General features: G+C 33.2%; 1 protein-coding gene across 1 annotated transcript; it reads right to left on the reverse strand.

Moving 5' to 3' along the window:
- Positions 1-13,194: 13,194 nt before the first annotated feature.
- Positions 13,195-14,884, reverse strand: LOC123884337 (probable inactive patatin-like protein 9). Its single transcript, XM_045933423.1, has 2 exons — positions 13,704-14,884; positions 13,195-13,557 (listed from the first exon to the last, which is right to left on the reverse strand). The coding sequence occupies exons 1-2, from the start codon at positions 14,625-14,627 to the stop codon at positions 13,339-13,341; spliced, it is 1,143 nt and encodes a 380-aa protein (XP_045789379.1). The 5' UTR covers positions 14,628-14,884; the 3' UTR covers positions 13,195-13,338.
- Between the last annotated feature and the right edge of the window lie 8,111 nt (positions 14,885-22,995).

The raw sequence follows: 22,995 nt of genomic DNA on the forward strand, positions 1-22,995 counted from the left end.
ATGACATAAAAAATTAACATTTAATTTTTTTTTCAAGTAAAATGATAGGGGTAAAATTGAAAGAAAAGATGATAAACTATAAGCTCATAAGCTACTTGAAATAACGTTTGAAAAATAAGCTATAAGCTCTTTTTAAAAACTGTTATCGAACAGGACTTTTAGCTTATAAGTTAAAAGCTATAAACTATAAGATAGCTTATTAACCTTTCCAAACATAGTCTTAATCAAATTAGATCTTGTAAAATGGGACGGGATGATATAGGATTCAAAACTTTAATCATTATATATATATATATATATATATATATATATATATATATATATATATATGGGGACACTTCAAGTGAGAGGAGTGTCTTATTGTGAGAGATGAGAGGATGGATTTCTGACCATCGGATTCAAATCAACGGTTGGATTTAATTAATCACCAAAAGATGCACATGTTGTTTGTTTGTATCACAGTTTGTGACCTTCCTTTACTTCTTGATTTCTGCACAGTGAAATGAAAACCAAAAACCCAGCAACAGTGCCAAATCAGCAGTATCTTTCTGTTAATCATAAACCATGGGTATAACAAATTGGGTATTGAAGTTTTTCGATTAGAAGAGCGGAAGATCCCCTTTTGAAGGCCATCACCGCCATCTAATAGGGTCGTATTAGTCTGTTGTCATCAACCATATTTCGCCGTTGCCGAAGCTTTTACTATGGTTACCAGTTAGTTTTCACCAAAGATTCTTAAGACTTTTTGCTCGTAACCATGGGGAATGAAGACAGGTATTTCAAATTGAAATAAAAGATTAGAATGGGAAAGATGATTTCCACACAGATCCAAAACTTATCCATTAAATAATAGTAATAAAAGTGATCAATTCGTCTTAATTTTACAGCAAGAACTGGATGTGGATTTGTATGATACAGGAAGATGATAGAACGGAGGAAGATGATGCGCGTATAAACTACAGAGGGAGGATTTTATTTTTTAATTAACAATTAAATCAGAACCATTTAATTTAATCCAAGGGTCTTTATTCAATCCTCTCATCTCTCACAATAAAACACTCCTCTCACTTGAAGTATTTATATATATATATATATATATATATATATATATATATATATATATATATATATATATATATATATATATATATATATATATATATAACAACAACACCACATTATTTTTGTTGTTTTTTCTTCCATTGTCTTTTTGTTAAAACGTTGACTTTTTATGTTATTTTTTTGTTCATCTTTGTTACTAAATTACGAAAATACTGACCCATCATTAAAAGGTTAAAATTTACTTCTTCTTTTTTCTTTAATTCAAACATTATAATTTGTTTATCAACTATGCATGTTTGTAACTTCTATTGCCTTATTCACTCAATCACGACTCTAGAGAATTTTTTGTTTCACCAGATTTTATACGTGATTTGTCCGCAATTACGATACTCTCACTGGTTCTCTCATTGATTTATTACATTCCACTAAGTTTACATGGAATACAACTGTCGATGTGGCATTTACGACAATATTAGAAAACAAAATAACATATACTTCAGTGTGTTGGTATTTCCATTATTTATCTAAGATCTTCATTCTAAACACAGATCACACTTCTTTCATTGCCATCGGAGCGGTAGTTTCACATGAGGGGAACCCCATCACCTTCTTTAGCAAAACGAGGTGCAGCCGTATGCAAGCCTCTCCAGTCTATTTTCGAGTGATTCTCGCCATCACTGAAGTAGTAAAAAAATATCGTCAATATCTCATTGGAAGATATCTTTATAAATTAGAAAAATTTGAAAAGTTTACTAGTTTAGATTATACAAACATCAAATCAACAAAAATAGACTTCAAAATTACAAGGTTCAATTTTGACATATTTTATAAATTGGTAAAACTAACCTTGTTGCAAATGTGCTCGGTAGAAAATACACAACCAATGTCTATTTTATCGACTATCTCTTCAACTATTTATGTAATCCTCTCTACACTCCAACCGAAAACAATGATAAGAAAGGTCATGATTTGGTGTCCAAAATTCTCAATGAAACTGTATGATTTCGATATTTTACTATATTATATTATAACATTATCTTATAAATATTTTTATTATATATGTGGTTAAATTCTTATTTATTTTATTATAACATCATTTTGATTTATTTTATGATTATAGTGAGTACCAAATTATTCAATTAAAATGACCAATTATTTTAGATCGAAGGCATGAATGTGGTACATATATATCCAATTGCAAAATTAATACAGGTCATGTATAGAAGTAGAAAGCAGACATAGGACATATCTTGTTACTATAATGAAAGGTAGTGGGAGAATTACTATAAGAAAAAATAAGTTAGGGAGACTAAAGTAGTACTATTTGCATGAATTGCAAGTCCATCATAATTTATCATCTATTTATTTTTTATTATTATTATTTATATTATTATTATTATTAACTATTATATTATTGTTATTAGCGTTTTTTTTGCGTTATCCGTATTAGATTTATAAAGTTCATTATACATATAAAATTGAATAAAATAAATAATTTAGGAATAAAAAAATATTCATATGGTGGCCGTGATTGTGGATAAAATTCATCATAGGCACGAGACAAATAACTTAATAATTATATGAAAATAAAATAAATTTATATAGTAAACACACGTAAATAATGACGGCCTTGGGCATTGAGGATGGTTTGTGATAGAAAACTATCTAGGATCTCATATTTAAAGAGGCACAAAATGTTTTTTAGAAATACATATAAATAATAATATGTATAAATATTAGATTAATATAGATTTATTTTAGTAGTATTGTAAATAGTTAGAGGATAGTATATATTTTGTTTTTCTTGTAGCAATGTACTCCGTAAGTTTGTACAAAAAATAATGATGCATTTTAGTCAAAAATAAAATAAAATAATGATGCATGTAGTATTACATTGAAAATTAAGGAGAAAATGAATTCTAATATATTTATGGTGTTATACATATAATAATTAGTTGTGAATATTTTTTGTGATTGGTATGCATGACTCTAAGGGTCATATTTAATACATGTGAATCAGGGAATATATATGATTTATTAATATTAAAATCTTAATTTTTTAATTTAAACTTTATAATTTGATGGTGGTGTCATGCATTTAATTGGTCGGTGGTGTTCATGGTGGTTGATATGCATGACTTCAAGAAAATGAGGAAAAACAAAGTGTGTGATATTTATCTATTTTTTTAAAAAAATGTTATGGTATATTATTCATATTTTCTTTATAAAAAATATATTATTTGTATTTTCTTCATTTATTTAATTAAAATTTACAATATTTCAAGCCACTAGGTTTGGTCTAGTGGTGAGGGGTTTGGGTAGTACGTTATGGGTTATGAGTTCGATCCCCAGCTCATTGTAAACCAAAAAAAAATTACAATATTTCAATTTTTAAATTAAAAGTAAATTCTCAATATCAAGTTCAAAATTTAATTCTAAATCAAGAATATTCAAGTTTGGTGTCTTTTTTGGTTTACAGTAGAGCTGATGATTAAACTTGGGACCTCTAGCATACTACTTAAATTCTTCATCACTAGACCAAACTTAGTGGCTTTTCAAGTTTGGTTTCTAATAAGTTTAAAAAAGAAAAGTTAATTTGAGCAATACTTGAGTTTTTTTTTTTTGCAAAATTTGTTCTCATTCACGTCGAAATATTTAATTTCCACACAATCGAAATTGTTCTATTGTTTGATCTAGATCTAAAATTTTATATTAAGATATCGATATTTTGAATTATATAAAACAAAATTAAAATCTTCATCGTCTAATCTTAATTAAAAGATTCAATGATGTCTCAAATGCGTGAATAAATGATTCTTTAAATGTCGAAATCAAAATTTATAACCAAATTATCAAAGCACTTAAGCACCTCGTTGTTCTGCCTGTAGTTATCGATGGAGGGCCCTTTGACATAGTCATTCTTGCATGGTAGCTGCAAATAGCAATAAAATGTTTTACTTTGATCGAGAATGGATTCCCTCTCGTACTGGAGGTGGTCCAGTTGCATCACAACCATCTATATTATTTTAAAAAAAATAATAAAATTACAAATGTAATCAAAATGAAAGGTCCAGATTGCATTGGACATAAAGTCCACGGGAGAGGATCAGCTCTCACTTTGCTGCACACTTCTATCATTTTCATGCATGATTTTTCATATTATATTTGTGAGAGAATTTAGTGATATGTTAACGGTGGATTCAATACGGGCTAAGCTAACCCCCTCTTAAGTGTGATTTTAGAGTTGAACTACTCTAATAAATTTGAAAATGTGGTGCAATATAATTGTCGTTAATTTCTCCAACACAATAGTCAATTTGTGAGTTTAATTAAGATATGACATAGGACAAACCATCTCATCAAAAACTCGGACAAATTTGACTTAGACTTGTCTTTTACAACTAATAAACATTGACATTGGATACTCCAACTTTTTAGTCTAATCTTAGATTGCACAATTGAAAATATGTGTTGTATCATGCATACATTTGTTTTTACGATTGAATAATAATAATAATAATAATAATAATAATAATAATAATAATAATAATAATAATAATAATAGATTTACTTCATCTAACGGTAAAAAAAAAAATTTGCCCATGATTATGGGAAGCAAAAGAGTCGGAAAATGTCACGACACTCTTCAAATAAATAGATATTCTTTGCTACCTAAAGTTTTGCAAGGTACCGATACCATGCAGGTAAAATTAATTCAAAATTTAGGTTTATTTTAAAATAATTAATATCAAAATTGCCTGTTTCCGTGAGGTCACTTGATTGAGGAAATGTTCTTCAACCTTATGTTACTTGGTTCGAAACCCAGCACCGTCAGAAAACTCAAGTACGGAGGTATTTCAAAATACCTCTTTTATAAATCTCTACCAAAAAAAATTAATTCAAAATTTAGGTTTATTTTAAAATAATTAATATTAAAATATCATCGGTGGTTAATTTAATTGAGAAAATGGAGAACAACGTGATCATTTCTTTCTTGTCAAAAAAACAAAAACGAGATCATTGCTTTAATTTATTTTATTGAATATGCATCTAACATCTAATCATTAAAAAAATTAATCACTCATAATTTTTTTATTATTTTTATTTTATAATCACTCATAATTTATTATGTTATGTATAATATTATCTTACTATCCAAAGTGAATGGTTCACTTTGGAGTACACTTTGTCCTCTATTAATAAGTACTGGAAGAGAAGAGGGACTATATATCAAGATTTTACATAAAGATGGCATTAACACCAAAACTTTAATCCATTAAGTAGTCACAGTACTGATGAACAACCAAAAAAGGATCTTTTCAGTGGTCTCAGAAAGAAATGCATGCAGTCATGGTCAGAAGAAAAGTTAGTATATGAAAAAAGCAATGAATTGATAGCTACTAATAACTGCTAAGGGTATTGAAATTTGTCACGCAGAGAAAATCCCTTGAAGAAATTCCCATTCCACAGGTAATAAAAAAAGTCATCTACCACCGATCGTTAGTTGATCCAGTAATAATTGACGTTAAATTTGGTAGGGGGTCAATGTTTGATCCCCGCAACTGCGATTTGATGAAGGGGGTTGAAACCACTCTTTGTCAGCTGACCTCCAAATCAAATTAGATGGTCCAGTGGGCCGGATGTAAAAAAAAAAGGTCATCCGGCATCACAAAAATTAGCTGAGAATAGTTGGGGTCCCCTCTTTCATCTCACCCTTCAAGAAACCCTGACTACTATTTCGGTGAAACCTATAACTTAATACTCTGAATGTCGTAGAATCCTATATCCAAATTCTACTGACATTAAAAAAAAGTGTGTTGAAAAACAAGGTAGTATAGTATTGGTTAATGATAATAAAAAGTGTGTTGAAAAAATGAAGAAATATGACAGAAGGAAAAACAAGGTAGAAAGTGACATGTATGTATATATTATTATGACATGCAGGAGGCTATTTAATGCCGTTTGCATCAGCCACCAGCAGTGGGTGGCTGTGTCATGGTAAGAGTGGGAGAAAAGTACTGTACTGCAACCACCAAACTCAACCACCAATGACTTACAAGTGAACTTAGAGGAGTGTATACTATAGACAAAATGATGGCTGAAATGGAAATAAAGAGTTGTTTTCATTTCTTATACATATGTAATATATCAATGTAACTATGGTGGCTGATTTGGGGGCTATCTATACTCTTTAGTCCCCACAATATGCATTGTACTGTCAAAATATTTTAAGTCTAATTGAAGATTTTTTGTATCATGTTAGAACGGCTTAGTATGGCTAATTGGTTTCTTAGAGAAGGAAACTAAATTGGACAAACATAGGGTTAGTACCACCCCATGGAAGTGGCTAGTAACACAAGGCTAGTACCACGAGGAAGTGGCCGGTAACTTATCAGGGCTAGTAACTATCAAAGCGCGTGATTGACTGAGCTACTAGAACTGGGCGAGTATCAAGTAATTGACTGGCTAGTAGTACAATGGCTGTCTGAGCTAGTAACATTGGGCGAGTATCACGGGCTAATCGTACGTGGCTCCACTATTTGCCTCCGCTACTTCCACTTTTGCCTCTACTATTTTCACTTTTTCCTCAACTACCTCCCCACACTTTGGGTATAGATAGAGGGAGATTAACCATATTATAGAGACGTTTTATTCTCTAAAAAAACACAAAAACAATGTAACTATATGGTGGCTAATATCTATGTAACTATGGTGGCTGAATTGGGGGCTATACTCTATAGTCTCCACAATATGCATGCTAAGTGAAATTATATTTTGTATCATTTGTGGAAAAAGAAAATTAGTTTATATAGTGTATTATTAACTTTGAACTCATTGTCAATTTCATCCCAATAAATCAGTGACCACTTTAGATGGAGATGTTTAAAATTAGTTCATCAGTCTCTTTTTTAAAGCAAGAGTACTATGCATACAAATTGGGATGAAAATAGGTTAGACTAATCGGCATGGATCTATTGGATTGTTAACTTTTTTTTTTAATTTAATTAAGAGTACTTACCTGCAACAACTTTTGACGTACTCGTTCCGTCCCAATTTGATTGATACAATTGACTGTTTCACGCATGTCGATGCATAACTTTGACGATTAATATTTTTAAATGTATAATAGTAAAAATTATAAAAATTTGATATTTTGAAAATACTCATCGAGACGAATCAAACAACATCTTTTATACTAATATTTATTTTTGTTTATTAGTAGAAAAATAAAGTTAAAACAACATATGTGAATAGTGCACAACAGTCAACTGTGTCAATTAAATTTGGACGGAGGGAGTATAATATATAAATAGTCTTATAAATCAATATTCTCTACAAAATACATGTTAAATCTCATTATACAACTTAATTTCAATGGCCTATTAATTCGTCAGAAAGGTGTGTTACGATACTTATTTAAAATTGTTACGTAATATGAAACAAATTTTTAAATACACTACTTACAAACAAAGCATAACTTTCATAAATGTCAACATCATGCCTAAATTAAGTTTGTATATGATATAAGTAACACACCATACTTGACCCTATTTTTTTTCTATCTTTTTCTTCTCTTTAAAAGTAGTAAAGAGGTAAAATTTTGGGTGAATTCTAGGGTGATGACTCAATTAAGTCCCTCACCGGTGTACCAGTCATCTTAACCATTGAATTAAAGAAGCCTGCATTATTTCATTTTACATTGGCACACTGGATACAAATTCTTCCTCAAAATATTCAGTTTTTTTTTTTTTGATAATGTAAATATTCAGATTTTAAACCGCTGCCTTTTCACCATGTTCATCTGACGCCTAGAAACCAAGTAATCTTGCATTTAATGTCATGTTTCAATTCCATGGCGGTCTGCAAGGCCCCAAAAGCATATCACCATTCAAGTACTAGAATGGAAAAGTACTCTACTACATTGCAAGGTTTTTTGAAATACCCATATTATTATTGTGAGAGAAAAAAAAATCACTCCTATTTATTATAATAACTTAGAATTTTCCAGTTGTATATATAGTTATTGTGGTTTTCTCAAATAAACTTTTCCGGATGTGTTTGATTTTGAAATGAAAATACATTTTCTCAATGTCCAACTGTATCATGGTTAGACGTGTGATGGGTCAAAAAGGGAATGAACAGTTGTGATACTTGAATTCTTTGGAGAACATATCTTAGTGCTGCCATGGAACAATTAGAACCGTCCCGATGTTTCTTCCTGGGAGTTATTGTTGTTGTCGTAGTGGCCTAGTGGGATGAAACTAAGAATAAGTAGAGAAGATAAAAGAAGGCAAAAAGATTCAGTGCAATGTGTTGTATACTCAAATCTGTGAATTTATTTAATCCAACGGTTATAATTTGTTATTTAGAGTGGTACACCAGTGAGGGACTTAATTGAGCCCTCATCCTAGAATCCACCAAAATTTTGTGTTTGAGCCAACTTCTCTTTATTTTCTACTTCTTTACTTTATTTTTCTAATTTTTTTAAGAAGAAATAGAGTCAAATACAATTATCTACCTCTCTATTTCTTTTAAGGAGAAGTAGAAAAATAGAAAATAAGTAGGGTCAAACAGGGCTTAATCCTTGATTTTTTTTTATTCGAAAACCGAGTTCTTTTATTTTTTTTTATTTTTTTTTATCAAAAGCGGGTTTATTTTTTATTGTTAAGTAGTCTAATGGATAAGTGGATTACCGGCTTTAGGGGCCTCCGACTTATTGTAGGTCTTGTGGAATTATTAAAAATAGACTCTAATTAAAAAAATACAAAAAAAATAAAAATAAAAATAAAATTGTCATCGATTTAAATTACAAATAACATGAATATCATTAAAAAATAATCATTTTGTCACTAAAATAAAAAGTTTGATAAACAAGTCAATATCAATCACACGTCTCTCCATTTGATAAAATTCTAATATAACAATCAGTTATAAAGCGTAAAAAAAAATATTCACAATAGAACAATATTTTTTGAGGCCCCCATTTTTATGAGGCCATATGTCATAGCCCATGTGACACATGCATAGGAGCCGCCGCTGATTGGGTTTCAAGTCCCCTGCTTTTATATATATATATATATATATATATATATATATATATATATATATATATTTAAGTATTTTATAAATTATTTTTAATTATATTTTCACTTTGTTTATATATGATGTTTATTACTATTACAAGACTCACAATAATATTTTAATTTTTTTTATTTGTTTTATAATTAAACTTTACTGTTTCTTTTTACAACTAGTTTGATTCAAAATAATAGAAATTTGATACTTTTTTTTTAAGATTATGGATCTCCGCATGAACTGTGAGGATCCGCAAGGATGAGGATGTAGGAATAATACTCTCCGAAGTGGGATGTTCGAATTTGATCGAACTTATCAAATGTGATATCCTACCAACTGGGATCACGGGGAGACTGTTAACAAGTTATTTTATACTCTCTCCGTCCCAAAATATAAGGATTCATTCACCACTGCACGTACACCAATACATAATTTTGATTATGAATATTTTTAATTGTTTATTAAGTAAAAAATTATAGAAATTTGATATTTTGAAAATATTTATCGAAACAAATCAAACAAGATTTTATATGATAATATTTACATTTATATAATTTTAAAAAAAGTACGGTCAAAACAAGATATATGAATAATGTATTTAATCAAAATATGTCTTATAAAATGGGACGATGAGAGTAATCCTATTACTATTTTTTTTAATAATAACATACTCTATTACTATTCTGGTGCCAGAACAGTTACATAACATTTATAGTGTGTGTAGAATCCATGGACAATGAAGCATTGTAATATTAATAAACCCAAACATTATGAATTTATGATTTTTCCCTTCCCTTCACTTTCGGCCATGGCATGCGCTAATATTATTATTGATCACTTCCGAATGCCATCGTTGCGTTGGTCCCAACCGTGTCCACACACACCATAACTCCCTGGCCCCAATGGTGGCACTCAGCTCAAGAGAAAGGAATTAACGACAAGACAAAAAACTTTATTTCTAAATTGTAATGGAATCAAGTTTTGAGACATACACACACACTGACTGCATCTATTTTTCTTTTTTTAAATATTCTTCTGAACATAACTTAGAGTTAATCTATAGAAAGTAAAAGGACTCACAATGATGGTGTGATCATGAGTAAATGGAAGGAATTCTCCTTGAATGGAGGCGGAGGGCAGAATACTAGGTGGAGATGACAACAATAGAGGGATGTGCTTACAAATACTCTAACGCTGAAATCGGTATTAATTTTATGTGGGTACGAGAGGTTAGAAATGAGACATACTTTGTAAAGTTGTAGTTTGGTGTTTATATAGGTCGGTTGTTGCCGTAATATGAGCTTAGCCTAACTCAAAAGTCTAATCTAGAAAAAGAACTTTTATATTTGGATACTTCTACATCTCAAATAGATCTCAATTTCTGGTATTTAGTAAATTGACACATTTATACATCGTTTGTCATTTGATCAAGATCGGACTGTGTCTATATTTAATGTCGCAATTCTTTAAGTTATATGATAAAAAAGAAATATGCACTTTTTTGAACCATAATATTGAGATTGGAACATGTCTCTGTGATTGTTAAAAGCCGGGACGACATGAAATCTTATTTCCTCTCTAAAACTCATTCAACACCATTTTTTTTTTTGGTCAAGACCATGTTGTTTTTCTATCTTTCTCTTCAAATCACAACATTGACTAATTATCACATCAATCACACAACATTGTATTCGTTTTCTTCTTTCTAAATGTATTGATCTGATGTAAGAATTTTCAAAGATGATTTTTCTTTAAAGAGTGTCCCAAAAAAACTCATTAACAGGACCATTTTTCTTATAAAAAATAGCATATCATAAATTATGTTTAAAATAACATTTTCAAAAGGTTTAAAATATCATTGGCCTCTCTTGACATTCTTGGTTTAGAGGTTTAATAAAAATTTTCCTGTTTAAAAAAAAAAAAAATCATTGGCTTCTCTAGACCAAAAAAAAATATCATAGGCCTCTAGGTTGTTCTTCCTAAACCTCATAAAAATTGTCACATTTTCATTTTTCCGACTAAATATTCTTATTTGAATTTCACTTAACAACTCCAATAACTACAATTATTATAGATTTGTTCATAAATAAAACTAATTTAAGTATTAAAATCAACCCAATTAATTATTGAAAAAAACTAATGTATGCTCTAAGAGTACATATTAAAAAAATTAAATGTAAGAATTTTATCTTAAAAATTGTGCATTTAAAATCTTCAAAAGTTTAAATAGTATTCTCTAGGTCATTTTTATAAGAAACAATTCACTTTTTAGATTTATTAAATAATTAATGTATCTAACATATAATATAGATCAAATGCACTAATTATTCAATGAACTTAAAAAGTTAATTATTTTTTATAAAAAAGATCGAAGATGATATTAACTTTTACGACACAAAATTACTATTTGGGTATACCCTTATAAGGTTTTGTTTATGACACATGTTAGGTATACAAATAAAAAAAACTTTAATTTGAACTAAATAATTCTAAAAATTAAGTACAACTCAAACTTTACATCTAATCTGAAATGAAGGAGCATTGTGGAGCCTATAATAAGCTTATACTTGACAAAAGATATTTGTATAAAAAACGACGGATAAAATGTGCAACTATGTACTACTACTACTACTAAGTAATAAAACTGTACTGCATATATACTTGACAGAATATGTGGTAGTTTGTTGGTTACAGCTTTACAATTTATTGTTGGAAATTGAATTGAATGCATTCGTTTCTATTTTGTGTACAATAGTAGATAGATAGATAGCAACCAGAATTTGGCAAAACCTCTTAAATTATCCTAGAGTTAAAAAGTAGGCCTCATGTATCTTACTCCACAAATCAAGCAGTCGTTTATGGATTTCACAATAAAAAAATAAAATACTACTGCAATTGAAAATGGTGAATAACTGAATACAGTATTAACACTAATCTTTGTTTCTTGTGTTCACTAAAACATAGTAATCTAATAGTCTATCATATTCATGCAACTACTTCCTTAGTTCCGACAAATCATAATCAGAACCAAGTGAGGAAAACTAGAACAGAAAAAAAAAATGTTAACAACACACTTACACACACTAACTACTCCAATACACATTTTTTTACAAGTACATTACTACCCCGCCAATTCTATTGTACCAAATAAATTTATGTGAAAAGTTTGTCTCCGGAGAGAAAGTTTATGTGGCTTCCAAGAATTTTAGATATGCAACCATTAAAACTTTTACAAAGAATTTGCCGTTTGTTTTAATTTCATAAAATTAGAGATTAATTTTTATAATTGAACTTACGCATACAAAATTTAATTTATCTATCTATGAAATTGCATTGATGCCCTCTAAGGGGAAAAACCAAAATATTGATAACAAAAGAAAGGAATCGGATCCTTTCAATATTTTATTTTTCAATCGCTCTCGACAATAAAATTCACCCTTTAAATTAATTTAGTAACAGAAAATTTAAAAGTCCACTATGTACATTCTCTCATCAAATCATCATCTTCTCCTCACTGCCGGTCCGTCTTTTTGTTGTTTATTCAATTTCTTAGAAGTTCAGTTCCATAAACCACAACCCATCGACAAATTATCTTGGCGAAAATTGGTCAAATTGGAAGGATAACCTCCGCATAAAGTGTGAAAATAAAATCCAATTTAAACTTCATCTCATCGACCACAATTTGATAACAATGCCACACTCCTAACAAATTCCACACACTCAAAATCAAAAATTAAGCTCAATAATGAAAGTGTAAAGATTTGAGCTTTGGAATCCCATTAAGCAAAGAAATACATCAGGCTCAAAGAGCAATAACACCGGCAAAATCCAATCATGGATCGATATAGATATGAATTTTGAAATCGCCGGCATATCATAGATCACTTGCTCCATATTGCACCATTCATATTATAGATCATATGTGCACTGTCTATTTTGTAGTGTATTTAGTTTCATCTCTTAAACTTTAGGTTTTCCAACGTCAAATTAATCTAAGAGTTGAGTTTTAATGTCAAAATAAACAGATTGGAGAGGATCCGAGTCCAAAATGAAAAAAAAAAAAAATAATGACTACAAGCTAAAATACTACTAGTACTAATAGTAACTCTAACAGCTGGCATTGCATGGTAGTAAAAAACATTGGTTACAGTTTTACAGCGTTAAGAAAGCTAGTTAAAAAAGCTAGTAAAAAAACAAAAACTAGCGTCCGTTAGCAAGAGAAGTAACGGTTGAATCCTTGCAAGGACTGAACGGTGGGCTGGGTTTTCCGGTAGCAACAAGACGTTGGACAAAGCTATCAATTCTGTTTCCGTTAGTCTCCGTCATTAACCGCTTCCCGCCAAACGGTAACGACTCCAATCCTCTTTCATTCAGCACCTCCTCCTCCTCCGTCCCTCCTTCGCTTCCCAAACCAAACGCCTGTTACAAAATAAACGCCGTTAAATTTATTTTCCTTCATTTTCTGGGAAACATTTTCTAGGAAAATAAACAGTAACTGGATTCTGACTTTAATGCAGAGATCAGAGAAAACAGTACAAAGAAAAAGTGAAAAACCATTAACATACCTGAATTCTGACGTAATCCGTACGATTCCAACAGAAAGCGTTTCCAAGCATTTGGTCAATAGTCTCGGAAACACCGTCGAGAACAATGTCAACCACCGACGGCGTTGAGCACGTGCGGTTCTCGCATGTCTTCGAGTTCGACGATCCGTTTCCCAATGAAAGTACCAAAAGATCCTCCACGCCGTTTACCGTTGGAAAATCGCGCTTGTTATGGAGAACATGCGTCACTGCAGCAGCCGTTGGATTGTTCATGACTAAACCGCCGTCTACGGCGGAGCAGGAGGTTTTTCCGTCGACGGATGTGAAGTTAAACGGCTTAAAATGGCTCGGTGTTGCTGACGTGGCGCGGCACACTTTCCAGAGTTCGAAGTTGAAACTCGGAGATTCTAACGCATCGGCTCGTGAAAAAACGAATGGAGCCGAACTCTTGAGGTCAAAGCAAGGTATAAGCAACGGTTTACACGTGTCCTTCAAGGTCAACAACTTTTGATCCTCTTTTCTAAGGAACACTTGCTTCAACACGTTATCCATGTTCTTCGAAGAGAATCTCCGGCGACGGCGAAAAACTCCGGCGGATTTGTGCTTGTACAGTTCAGAGTTTCTCTCAGTGATGATACGGACGGCTTCTCTTGCAGTATACAGAGGCCTACCTAATGAATCTGCAGCAGTTATCATTGCAGCAAGAATAGCGCCAATGCCGGTACCAGCGACAATGTCGAAGAAATCTGATACCTGAGCATGGAGATCGGAGGTCTGGAGACGGATCTGATCCTCGAGATGGATTAATGAAGCACCGGCTACAATGGGGGTGGTTCCTCCGCCATCAATGCTGAGAATGCGAGTTTTGGTGGTGTCTTTGCAATGAGAAAGCCATTTGTGTTCAAGTTTGGAGAAGATCTCAAGTGTGGCTTGAGTGAGATCCATTGATGAATTGAGAGAATATGAAATTATGAAATGAATGATGATTCAGTTAAATTGGTGAATTTGAATGTTTGTACAGTTGCAGTAATGTAGAAAAAGGAGTAGTGGAAGGTAAATAAGAGAGTGTCACGGTTTTGTGGTGAGAGGAATAAATGGGTGAAGTGAAGAGATGTGTACGGTAGCTTTTGATTCTCTTTTCTCTCTGAAGAGAGTTGGTGAGAGTTAAAATTACAAGACTGAAAGGTGCGTTTGGGAATGGGTGTAGTTATATACGCAACCCTTTCATTTCGTCCTTCTTCCTTCTTTTATTATGGTGCATTACAGCCTACTATTTAGGGTGTTCACGGTGCGGGTTAGTTCGGTTTTGACAATAAATGTCATTTAAATCGCAAGACAAAGATATATGTGGTTCGGTTTGGTCTAGTTGGTTTTAAAAAAGTCATTCAAACCAAATCAATGTGGTTATGGTTGGTTTGATTTGTGCGGTTTACGCGATATAAAAAATATTACCAATTTAGTACAAATAAGCGTAGGAAATTTAAATTTATTTTATTGTGCATATACATAAATTATAAATACATAAGTACTTATTTTTAATACAAATAATATCGTTCTGAATTGCGTGAAATGATATATTTTGACAGCCTATTATTTTATGGATTCAATTTGGGTGGGGCTTGTTAGTTGATAGAGTTAAGTTAAGTATGTCCTCGTGGGCTTAGCTCAGCTAGTAGGGATATTGCATATATTATGCAGGAGTCAGGGTTCGAACCCCGGACACTCCACTTATTCACCCTTGTTTACACTGATTTTTGGTAAACAACCGCTAGTTTAAATTAATTACTTGAGAGATCAACTAGTAAATCTCGGGACAATTGTTCATGCATTTTGTTAAAGGAAACTTGGAAGTTTATCTTTAAAGACATCCCTATTTTATAAAAGAACAATATGTTTAATTTCTGAAACATATGTTAAATGTAATTAAAGCAAGTTCACTCGAACGAGGGAACTAATGAAAAGCAGAATTCGTAAATACTTTAAAAAGTAAAGACTTATGAAAAGTAAATTTGCATTTAGAATGTAAAAGTTACAAAGAAAATGTAAAGGTTCACCGATTCATACATCTTTCTCGAGTAACTCGTTTCTCGCCTTAACATGGATACTTTGAGTGTTTGAGATTTTGTGTAAATGAATTGTGACCCCTACTTCGACTATACATACTTCTATTTATAGAAAACTAAGCAACGTCTACCCTAACGTTAAACTACTACACTTCAGCCACGCGTCCTTTTGCATTTGAAATGAACCAAGGCCTTTAAACCGTTGTAACCGTCGAAGTCGAATCACACTTAAATGATAAAGAATGCTCTAAGTCCACAATTCCTGACTACTTCGATTTATTGACTTCTATCGAAAGATTCTTCAGTCTCGAGCTATGAAGCTTTTCCATTAGAATTCTCTTGTTCTTGAAGACATTACCCTTAACCTTCATTTAAACGATAAGAGAAAGAATCTCTCTTGTTTTTGAAGACATTAAAAACTAAGGCTACTTAAAGCCATTTCAACAGGTTTTTATAGCAATAAATGTCTTTGGAACTGGAGATTATAACATATTTTACCTTGAGCTAAAATATGGGATAACAAATTGCCCCCAAAAATGCCTATTTCGATTTGAATGATTCGAATGAAATAAGAGATGGGCATTTTTCAAAGTACCTCTTGAAGGTGTGAAAACACAAGAAGGGGGGGGGTTGAATTGTGTTTTAGCTAAGTTAAAACTTTTTCAAGTTCTTAACTCAACTACGTTAGCAGCGGAAAAGTAACACAATAAATAACAAGTTAAGGAGATAGAGAGAGAGATCACACAAGCAATTTATACTGGTTCCTCTCACAAAACGAGAGTAGTCCAGTCCCCTTGCACTTCCAAGGGAGTTCACTATAATCACACAAGATTACACCTGCTCAAGCACACAAGCAAGAGACTTCACAACTATGCTCAAGCACACAAGCTTAAGACTTCACACTTAAACACACAAGTTTAAGTCTCACACTTAAGCACACAAGCTTAAGTTACACACGTAACAATAAAGTATATAAAAATATACAAGTGCTCTTAGATGAACCTAAAGAGAGCAAATACAAGTATTACAGAGTATTTGGCTAAAGTGCAAAAACACTTGAGAGAGGTTCAGAGCTTGTATATCAGAGAGTTCAGAGTTTGTTCAGCGCACGTTCAATTCTTGATTAATGTATATCTGTTGTAGCTGAATCTTCTAGTATATATACCACTAGAAAAGAGTCGTTGCAAGAGAACCGTTGGAGTTGATAAACTTTTGTCTTCAAGCAGTTTGTCTTGATGCAGTTGGTTGTATCCAAAACTAAGAAAGAGTTTCAGGTACTTTGACTACTGCAGAGTGGACTTTCCTTATTCAGCTAACAAAACTGAAGACCCACGTTCTCAAGACAGGACAGACAAAACAGAGGTAGCTGAACTGATCAGGCTTGAAAGGTCCTTTTCTCCATTGGTAGAAGAGTTGACTGGTGAAAGGAATCTTCACAGCTTTCAAAGAGATCTTCAGAGTTTGATGAAGCTCGTAGACAGACAGAAGTACTGAAGTCTTCATCCTCTGAACGTTGTAACCTCTGAAGTCCAACATCTTCTGAGCGCTTGTGAACTTCTGAGTTCACATCCTCTGAACTCCACTCAGGACTTAAATGATGCTTATATCTGCGCACTCAAAATAAATTTTTAGTCCTTCCAATTGTTAATTAATACTTTGTTATCATCAAAACCTTTATAGATTTAGGGGCAAACATTTTTAAATCAATTTTGTTCCAACAATCTCCCCCTTTTTGATGATGACAAACATAAGTATTAATTGACAATTGTTGTTAAATTAACTTATCATGTTTCTCTTAGGTTTCTGAGGTTTGCAAGCTCCCCCTAAGATTGATACTCCATAAAGTCTGAACTTTATGTTTTATCCATGATATTTTAATTTAGTATAAGATTAAGATGTTTGAAATAGAACAAATTTCATATCTTTCTTCAGAGTGAGAGGTTTGCAAGCTCTCCCCCTAAGTCTCATAAGGCTAAGTTAAAATTGCACTCTTAACTTATCCTTACTTATGAAATTTATTTTAGTTTCAACTAACTTAGTCTCCTCCTTGAAATACGTAAAACAACTTAAAAGTAACAACTTTTAACATAACAGATAAAAGCGAGATAAAAGGCGTGGTTTCAGTTTTGGAACATATCAATTAATGCGTAACTACTCCCCCTTTTGTCATTATCAAAAAGTAAGACAAAGTTATAAAACCAAGACAGTCAAAGAAGAAAGAGTGGTTGTTACAAAGGTGAATTAATTTTAAAAACAAAAACCAACGCGCTCAAGGGTTTATAAAAAGGAGCGATTTAGCATGCCTGCTTCACGTAAAATCAAGAAGAAACAAGTGAAGCAAGAGAAAGTAGGAATAATGAAAAGATTTAGTTTACGCATCGCAGAGTTTAAGAGAAAGAAGAACGAAGAGAAACGCGAGGACGAAGAGAAAGATAAAAAAGACAACAAGAAACCAGAAGATGCTGAGATAATAATCATCTCATCAGACTCTGAAGCTGAAGAGAATGAAGATGATGCTGACTATGTGGAGTTCTTGGCTAGCTATGTTCCAGAAGAGGAACAGGAAGAAGAAGAACAAGAGCAAAACCCAGATCCCATTGAAATTTCATCAGAGGATGCTGAGGAGAAATCAGAGATTTCTTCTGAGTTTTATCCATCTGATTAGGATTAGGTTGTCTTTTTCTTTTTCTTTTTACCAAAGTACTCGACATTATCAGATCATTAATAAAAATTTTCGTTTTAAAAAGCATCTTGTGTTCTTGTGTTCTTATTTATCAAAAAAATTAGCACAAGCAAAACAAACAAAACATAAACCAAACCACATAACAAATAGCTTAAAAAAAATTGTTCAGAGGATAAACAGAGAATAAAAAGAAAGCATAAAACATGTGCATAGAATCCTAGGGTTTCTTAAGAAGGGCTAAGAGTTGGTCAAATTTGTCATTCAAGGATCCCACATTGGAAACTAAACCATCCACCTTGGTTTCCAATGTCTCTTGAGCAGCTCTTTGACGTTCTAGACCTTCTTGCTGTTCCCTCAGTGCTTCTTGAAAAATCTGCAACTGATCAGCCATAGCAGGAGCTTGATCTTCAATCACAGGTTCTGGTTCTTCAATCATAGGTGCCTTGCCTTTATCAGAGGGTTCTCCTTCCTCTGGATAGTCTATCATCAGCACATCCTCTTGATTCTGAGAGGCAAGCACATCCAGTACATCCTCTTCTGTGGCATCCTCAGTAGGTAGCTCATTTGCCAACTCAGCAACTCTAGCAGCAGCTTCTTCCAGACGTTCAGTCTCAATCCTTTGATCCTCAAGACGTTGCAGAAGAGTAGAATCAACCCAGAAATCTTGAAATTCAGACAAACGCCTCACAGCAGCAGCTATAGCAACAAGCTTAGCACGCTCATGCTCTTCATGATTGAATGGCGTTAACCTTTTCAACTCAGCCCTAGCTAGATTGTTCCTCATGAAGCTTATACCTTCCAGATCCCGTTTACCAATAACAGCCTTAACCTTTGCAGCAGCAACATCCAAAGCATTGCAAAGCCTTGCCTTAATGCTTGATACTTCAAGATCCACATCAGAAGGACAAACTAAGAACCTGTCCTTTATTGTAGATAATCTAAGCAAGTCTTCATGAAATTGAGTGGATAGATTTCTAAAAGTGTTGGATGATGATGGTGAAGGATTGGGAATGGTAGAGAGAGTAGGTATTTCAGGAGTTGGCTTGGGAGCACAAGTGTGAATACGCTCAGGAGAAGCATGTTCAGCACTTGGGTTAGGATGGGGTTCAGGGGTTGGTTCAGGTGATGAGATGTCAGAAGTTGATTCAGGGTGAATATGTTCAGGAGATGGTTCAGGGGATTTATGTTCAGGAGATGGTTCAGGAGCAGTTTGTTCAGGGGTTGGTTCAGGAGATTTGTGTGGAGAAGGTTGTTTTGTGGGAGAGGTTGGTTTAATGACAGAAATATCTGGTTGAGGTTCAGATTGTGGAATGTCAGGTTGAGGTTCAGGTTGAGGTGATGAAGGTTTAGGAGGTGAGCTAGATTTGTGTTGAGTTTCATGAGAAAGAGGGTGATTATTAAGAGGGTCAGGGCTCAAATGTTTTTCCAGTTCAGATAGGGGGTTATCAGAGGTTGGATTATCAGTGGTTGGTAAAACAGTTCTGAGAGGTTTGGTGTAACCTAATCCAATCTCATTTTCATTAAAAACATACTTAGAAGATTTACCTTTATCTTTAGGAGTAGGAGCAGGTCTTTTCCTCAAACTAGCAGCAATAGTTTCCTGATCAGAGTCAGTCTCATCTTCTGATGTAGATCCTTCAGATGAACTGTCAACTTCAACAGCCAAAGGCTTTTTAGAAGATCCTTCAGCAGCCTTGACAGCAGATTCTTCATGCTTCCTCTTAGTTCTTTGCTCAGCCATAGATTGCTCAACTTTAACTTTCTTCTGAGCCAGAAGATCTGGCTTTGATAGATCATCTTGAGCTTCAGCCTTTCTTTTAGGTTTCCTCTTAGGATTATACTGACTTACAGGAGCAGGAGGAATCATACTTCTATCAACAACAAATCCTTCTTGTCTGAGCACCTCCAAATAGTCCTGAATAATGTGCTCAGCATCAGCTTCAGATATAAGTGGATAGCCTGCGACATACAGACGATCCTCAAGCCTAATAGTGAACTCTTGTGGGGGAGCAACAGGCTTAGATGCAATCAAACGCATCTTGGACAGAAAGTTAGCATTCAGAATTTCTGGATAGAACCTCTTCTCAACCAATTCAGGGTGGAACTTCCTCAAGTTCTGAACAACATGACCTTGATGCAGAAGGTCAGACAACAGCCTAGGATAAACTATAGTAGTTTTCCTCTGAGATTTACTGGCAAAAATGGCTTCACAGATACGTTCAAAAAAGTAATCTCCAAGATTAACCTTCTTTTCAGTCAGAAGAAAGTACAGCAGATGACGATGCGTCCAGGAGATTGTATCAGTCCCACCAACCCTTGGACTGATAGCAGCTAGGATGATCTTGAAGAGAACTCTACATTCATCAGTCAAACCCTTGACCTTCCCTTTCAAAGAGAAATCTGTGCAGATGAGATGCAGAAGATCATCCCTGTATCTTGTATCCTTTTCAAACACATCTAACTCTATCCCAGAGTTAGGTAGACCAAGAAGAGCATTGAGATGGATAGGCGAGATTGCCATGTTCATCCCACAGATATTTGACCTAATCTGTACACCTGTATAATCCAGCAAACCCATTTCCTTCCTAGTTTTACCCTTCAGACTAGGATTCCTCTCAATAGCAGCAAGCTCTTCCTTCTTAGCTTCATGCTTATCAAAAACCTTTGCTTTCATCCAAAATTTCTTCAACAAATCTGGATAAATGGGACCATTAAGCATGTCGAAGTACTTATCCCATCCCTGAGTGATAAAGTACTTTTTAACATCAAACCCATTAGCTTGTAGACCATCAAAATCAACCATCTTCTCTGAGAGAAAAGTAAGTTCAGATTCTGGAAACTCCATCTCGTTCCCAACGATCTGAAGGTTCTTGAATATGAACGGTGGAATCCTTTTTGACGAAGAAGACGAAGTACCAGCCATTGTTGGAGATTAGGGTAAGGTTTGGAAGACTAACGAGAGAGAAAGAAAGTTTGTTGGAGGTTTAGAGAGAATATGAAAGTGTAGGTTGTGAAAGTGAATAGTGTGCAAGTGTATTGTGTAAGTTTTATTTAAATGCACACAGTTAACACGAAAATAGCAAATTTGGGAAGTTACGCTGATTGACAGAAAGTTGAATACCAAAAATCATCATTAACCACCCACTACCTGACACACGTAGACCACGTGCAGAAATTTACTCGGTAACTGCTATTTTAATGGACAACTGTTCAGCAGTGAATACTGAACGTTTCCCACTTAAATAGTTCAGAGCCTCTGAGTTATTTAAAATTCTCTATCAGAGTCAAGTACTTCAGAGCTTGTGTTTCAGATGTTCTGAATCATAAGTTCTGATATACATAACCTCTTACACTTTAATTGCCAAAAACAATTTTCATTCAGAGATTGAAAACATGTTCAGATGTTTCTTTATAAAATCAAATCTTTCAACAGATAAGGCTTTAGTAAATATGTCAGCCCATTGATTTTCAGTATCAACAAACTTAATATCTATAATGCCTCTCTGAACATAATCTCTGATAAAATGGTGTTTAATTTCAATATGTTTGGCTCTAGAGTGTAGGATAGGATTTTTAGATAAATGAATGGCTGCAGTATTATCACAATATAAAGGAATATTGTTACTGCTTACCTGATAATCTTCTAACTGATATTTTAACCAGAGTAGTTGTGTGCAACACTTAGCTGCTGAAATGTATTCTGCTTCTGCTGTAGACAAAGCTATAGTAGTTTGTCTTTTACTAGCCCAGGAGATAAGGTTTTCACCAACAAATTGACAATTGCCACTTGTGGATTTTCTTTCAATTTTATCTCCAGCATAGTCAGCATCACAGAATCCATTTAGCACATAATTATTGGATTTCTTATAGAGAAGTCCAAGATTAGTTGTTCCTTTCAGATACCTAAAGATTCTCTTTACAGCTGTAAGATGAGATTCTCTAGGATCTGACTGGAATCTTGCACATAAGCAAACACTGAATAAAATATCTGGTCTAGAGGCTGTCAGATAGAGTAAGGAGCCAATCATACCTCTGTAGACCTTTTGATCTACCTTTCCTTCATCATCTGACTTGCCCATGTTGGTAGTTGGATGCATAGGAGTGTTCATTATCTTGCAGTCATCTAGATTGAATTTCTTCAGAAGTTCTTTAGTGTATTTTGATTGATGAACATAAGTTCCTTCCTTCTTCTGATTGATTTGAATTCCAAGAAAGAACTTCAACTCTCCCATCATGCTCATTTCAAATTCATCCTGCATTATCTTAGAAAAATTCTTGCACAAAGCAGCATTAGTAGAACCAAAAATAATATCATCAACATAAATTTGAATAATTAAAATGTCTTCTTTGGTTGTTTTTCTAAAGAGTGTGCAGTCAACCTTTCCTTTTTCAAAACCTTTTTCAAGAAGGAAATTACTGAGTCTATCATACCAAGCTCTTGGAGCTTGTTTCAGACCATACAGTGATTTCTTCAGTTTAAAAACATGTTCAGGGTTTGAGATATCTTCAAAACCAGGAGGTTGCTTAACATACACTTCTTCAGAAATAAAACCATTTAAGAAGGCAC

The sequence above is a fragment of the Trifolium pratense genome, linkage group LG1 (genome assembly GCF_020283565.1).
Source record: "Trifolium pratense cultivar HEN17-A07 linkage group LG1, ARS_RC_1.1, whole genome shotgun sequence".
In the NCBI taxonomy this organism is placed as follows: Eukaryota; Viridiplantae; Streptophyta; class Magnoliopsida; order Fabales; family Fabaceae; genus Trifolium; species Trifolium pratense.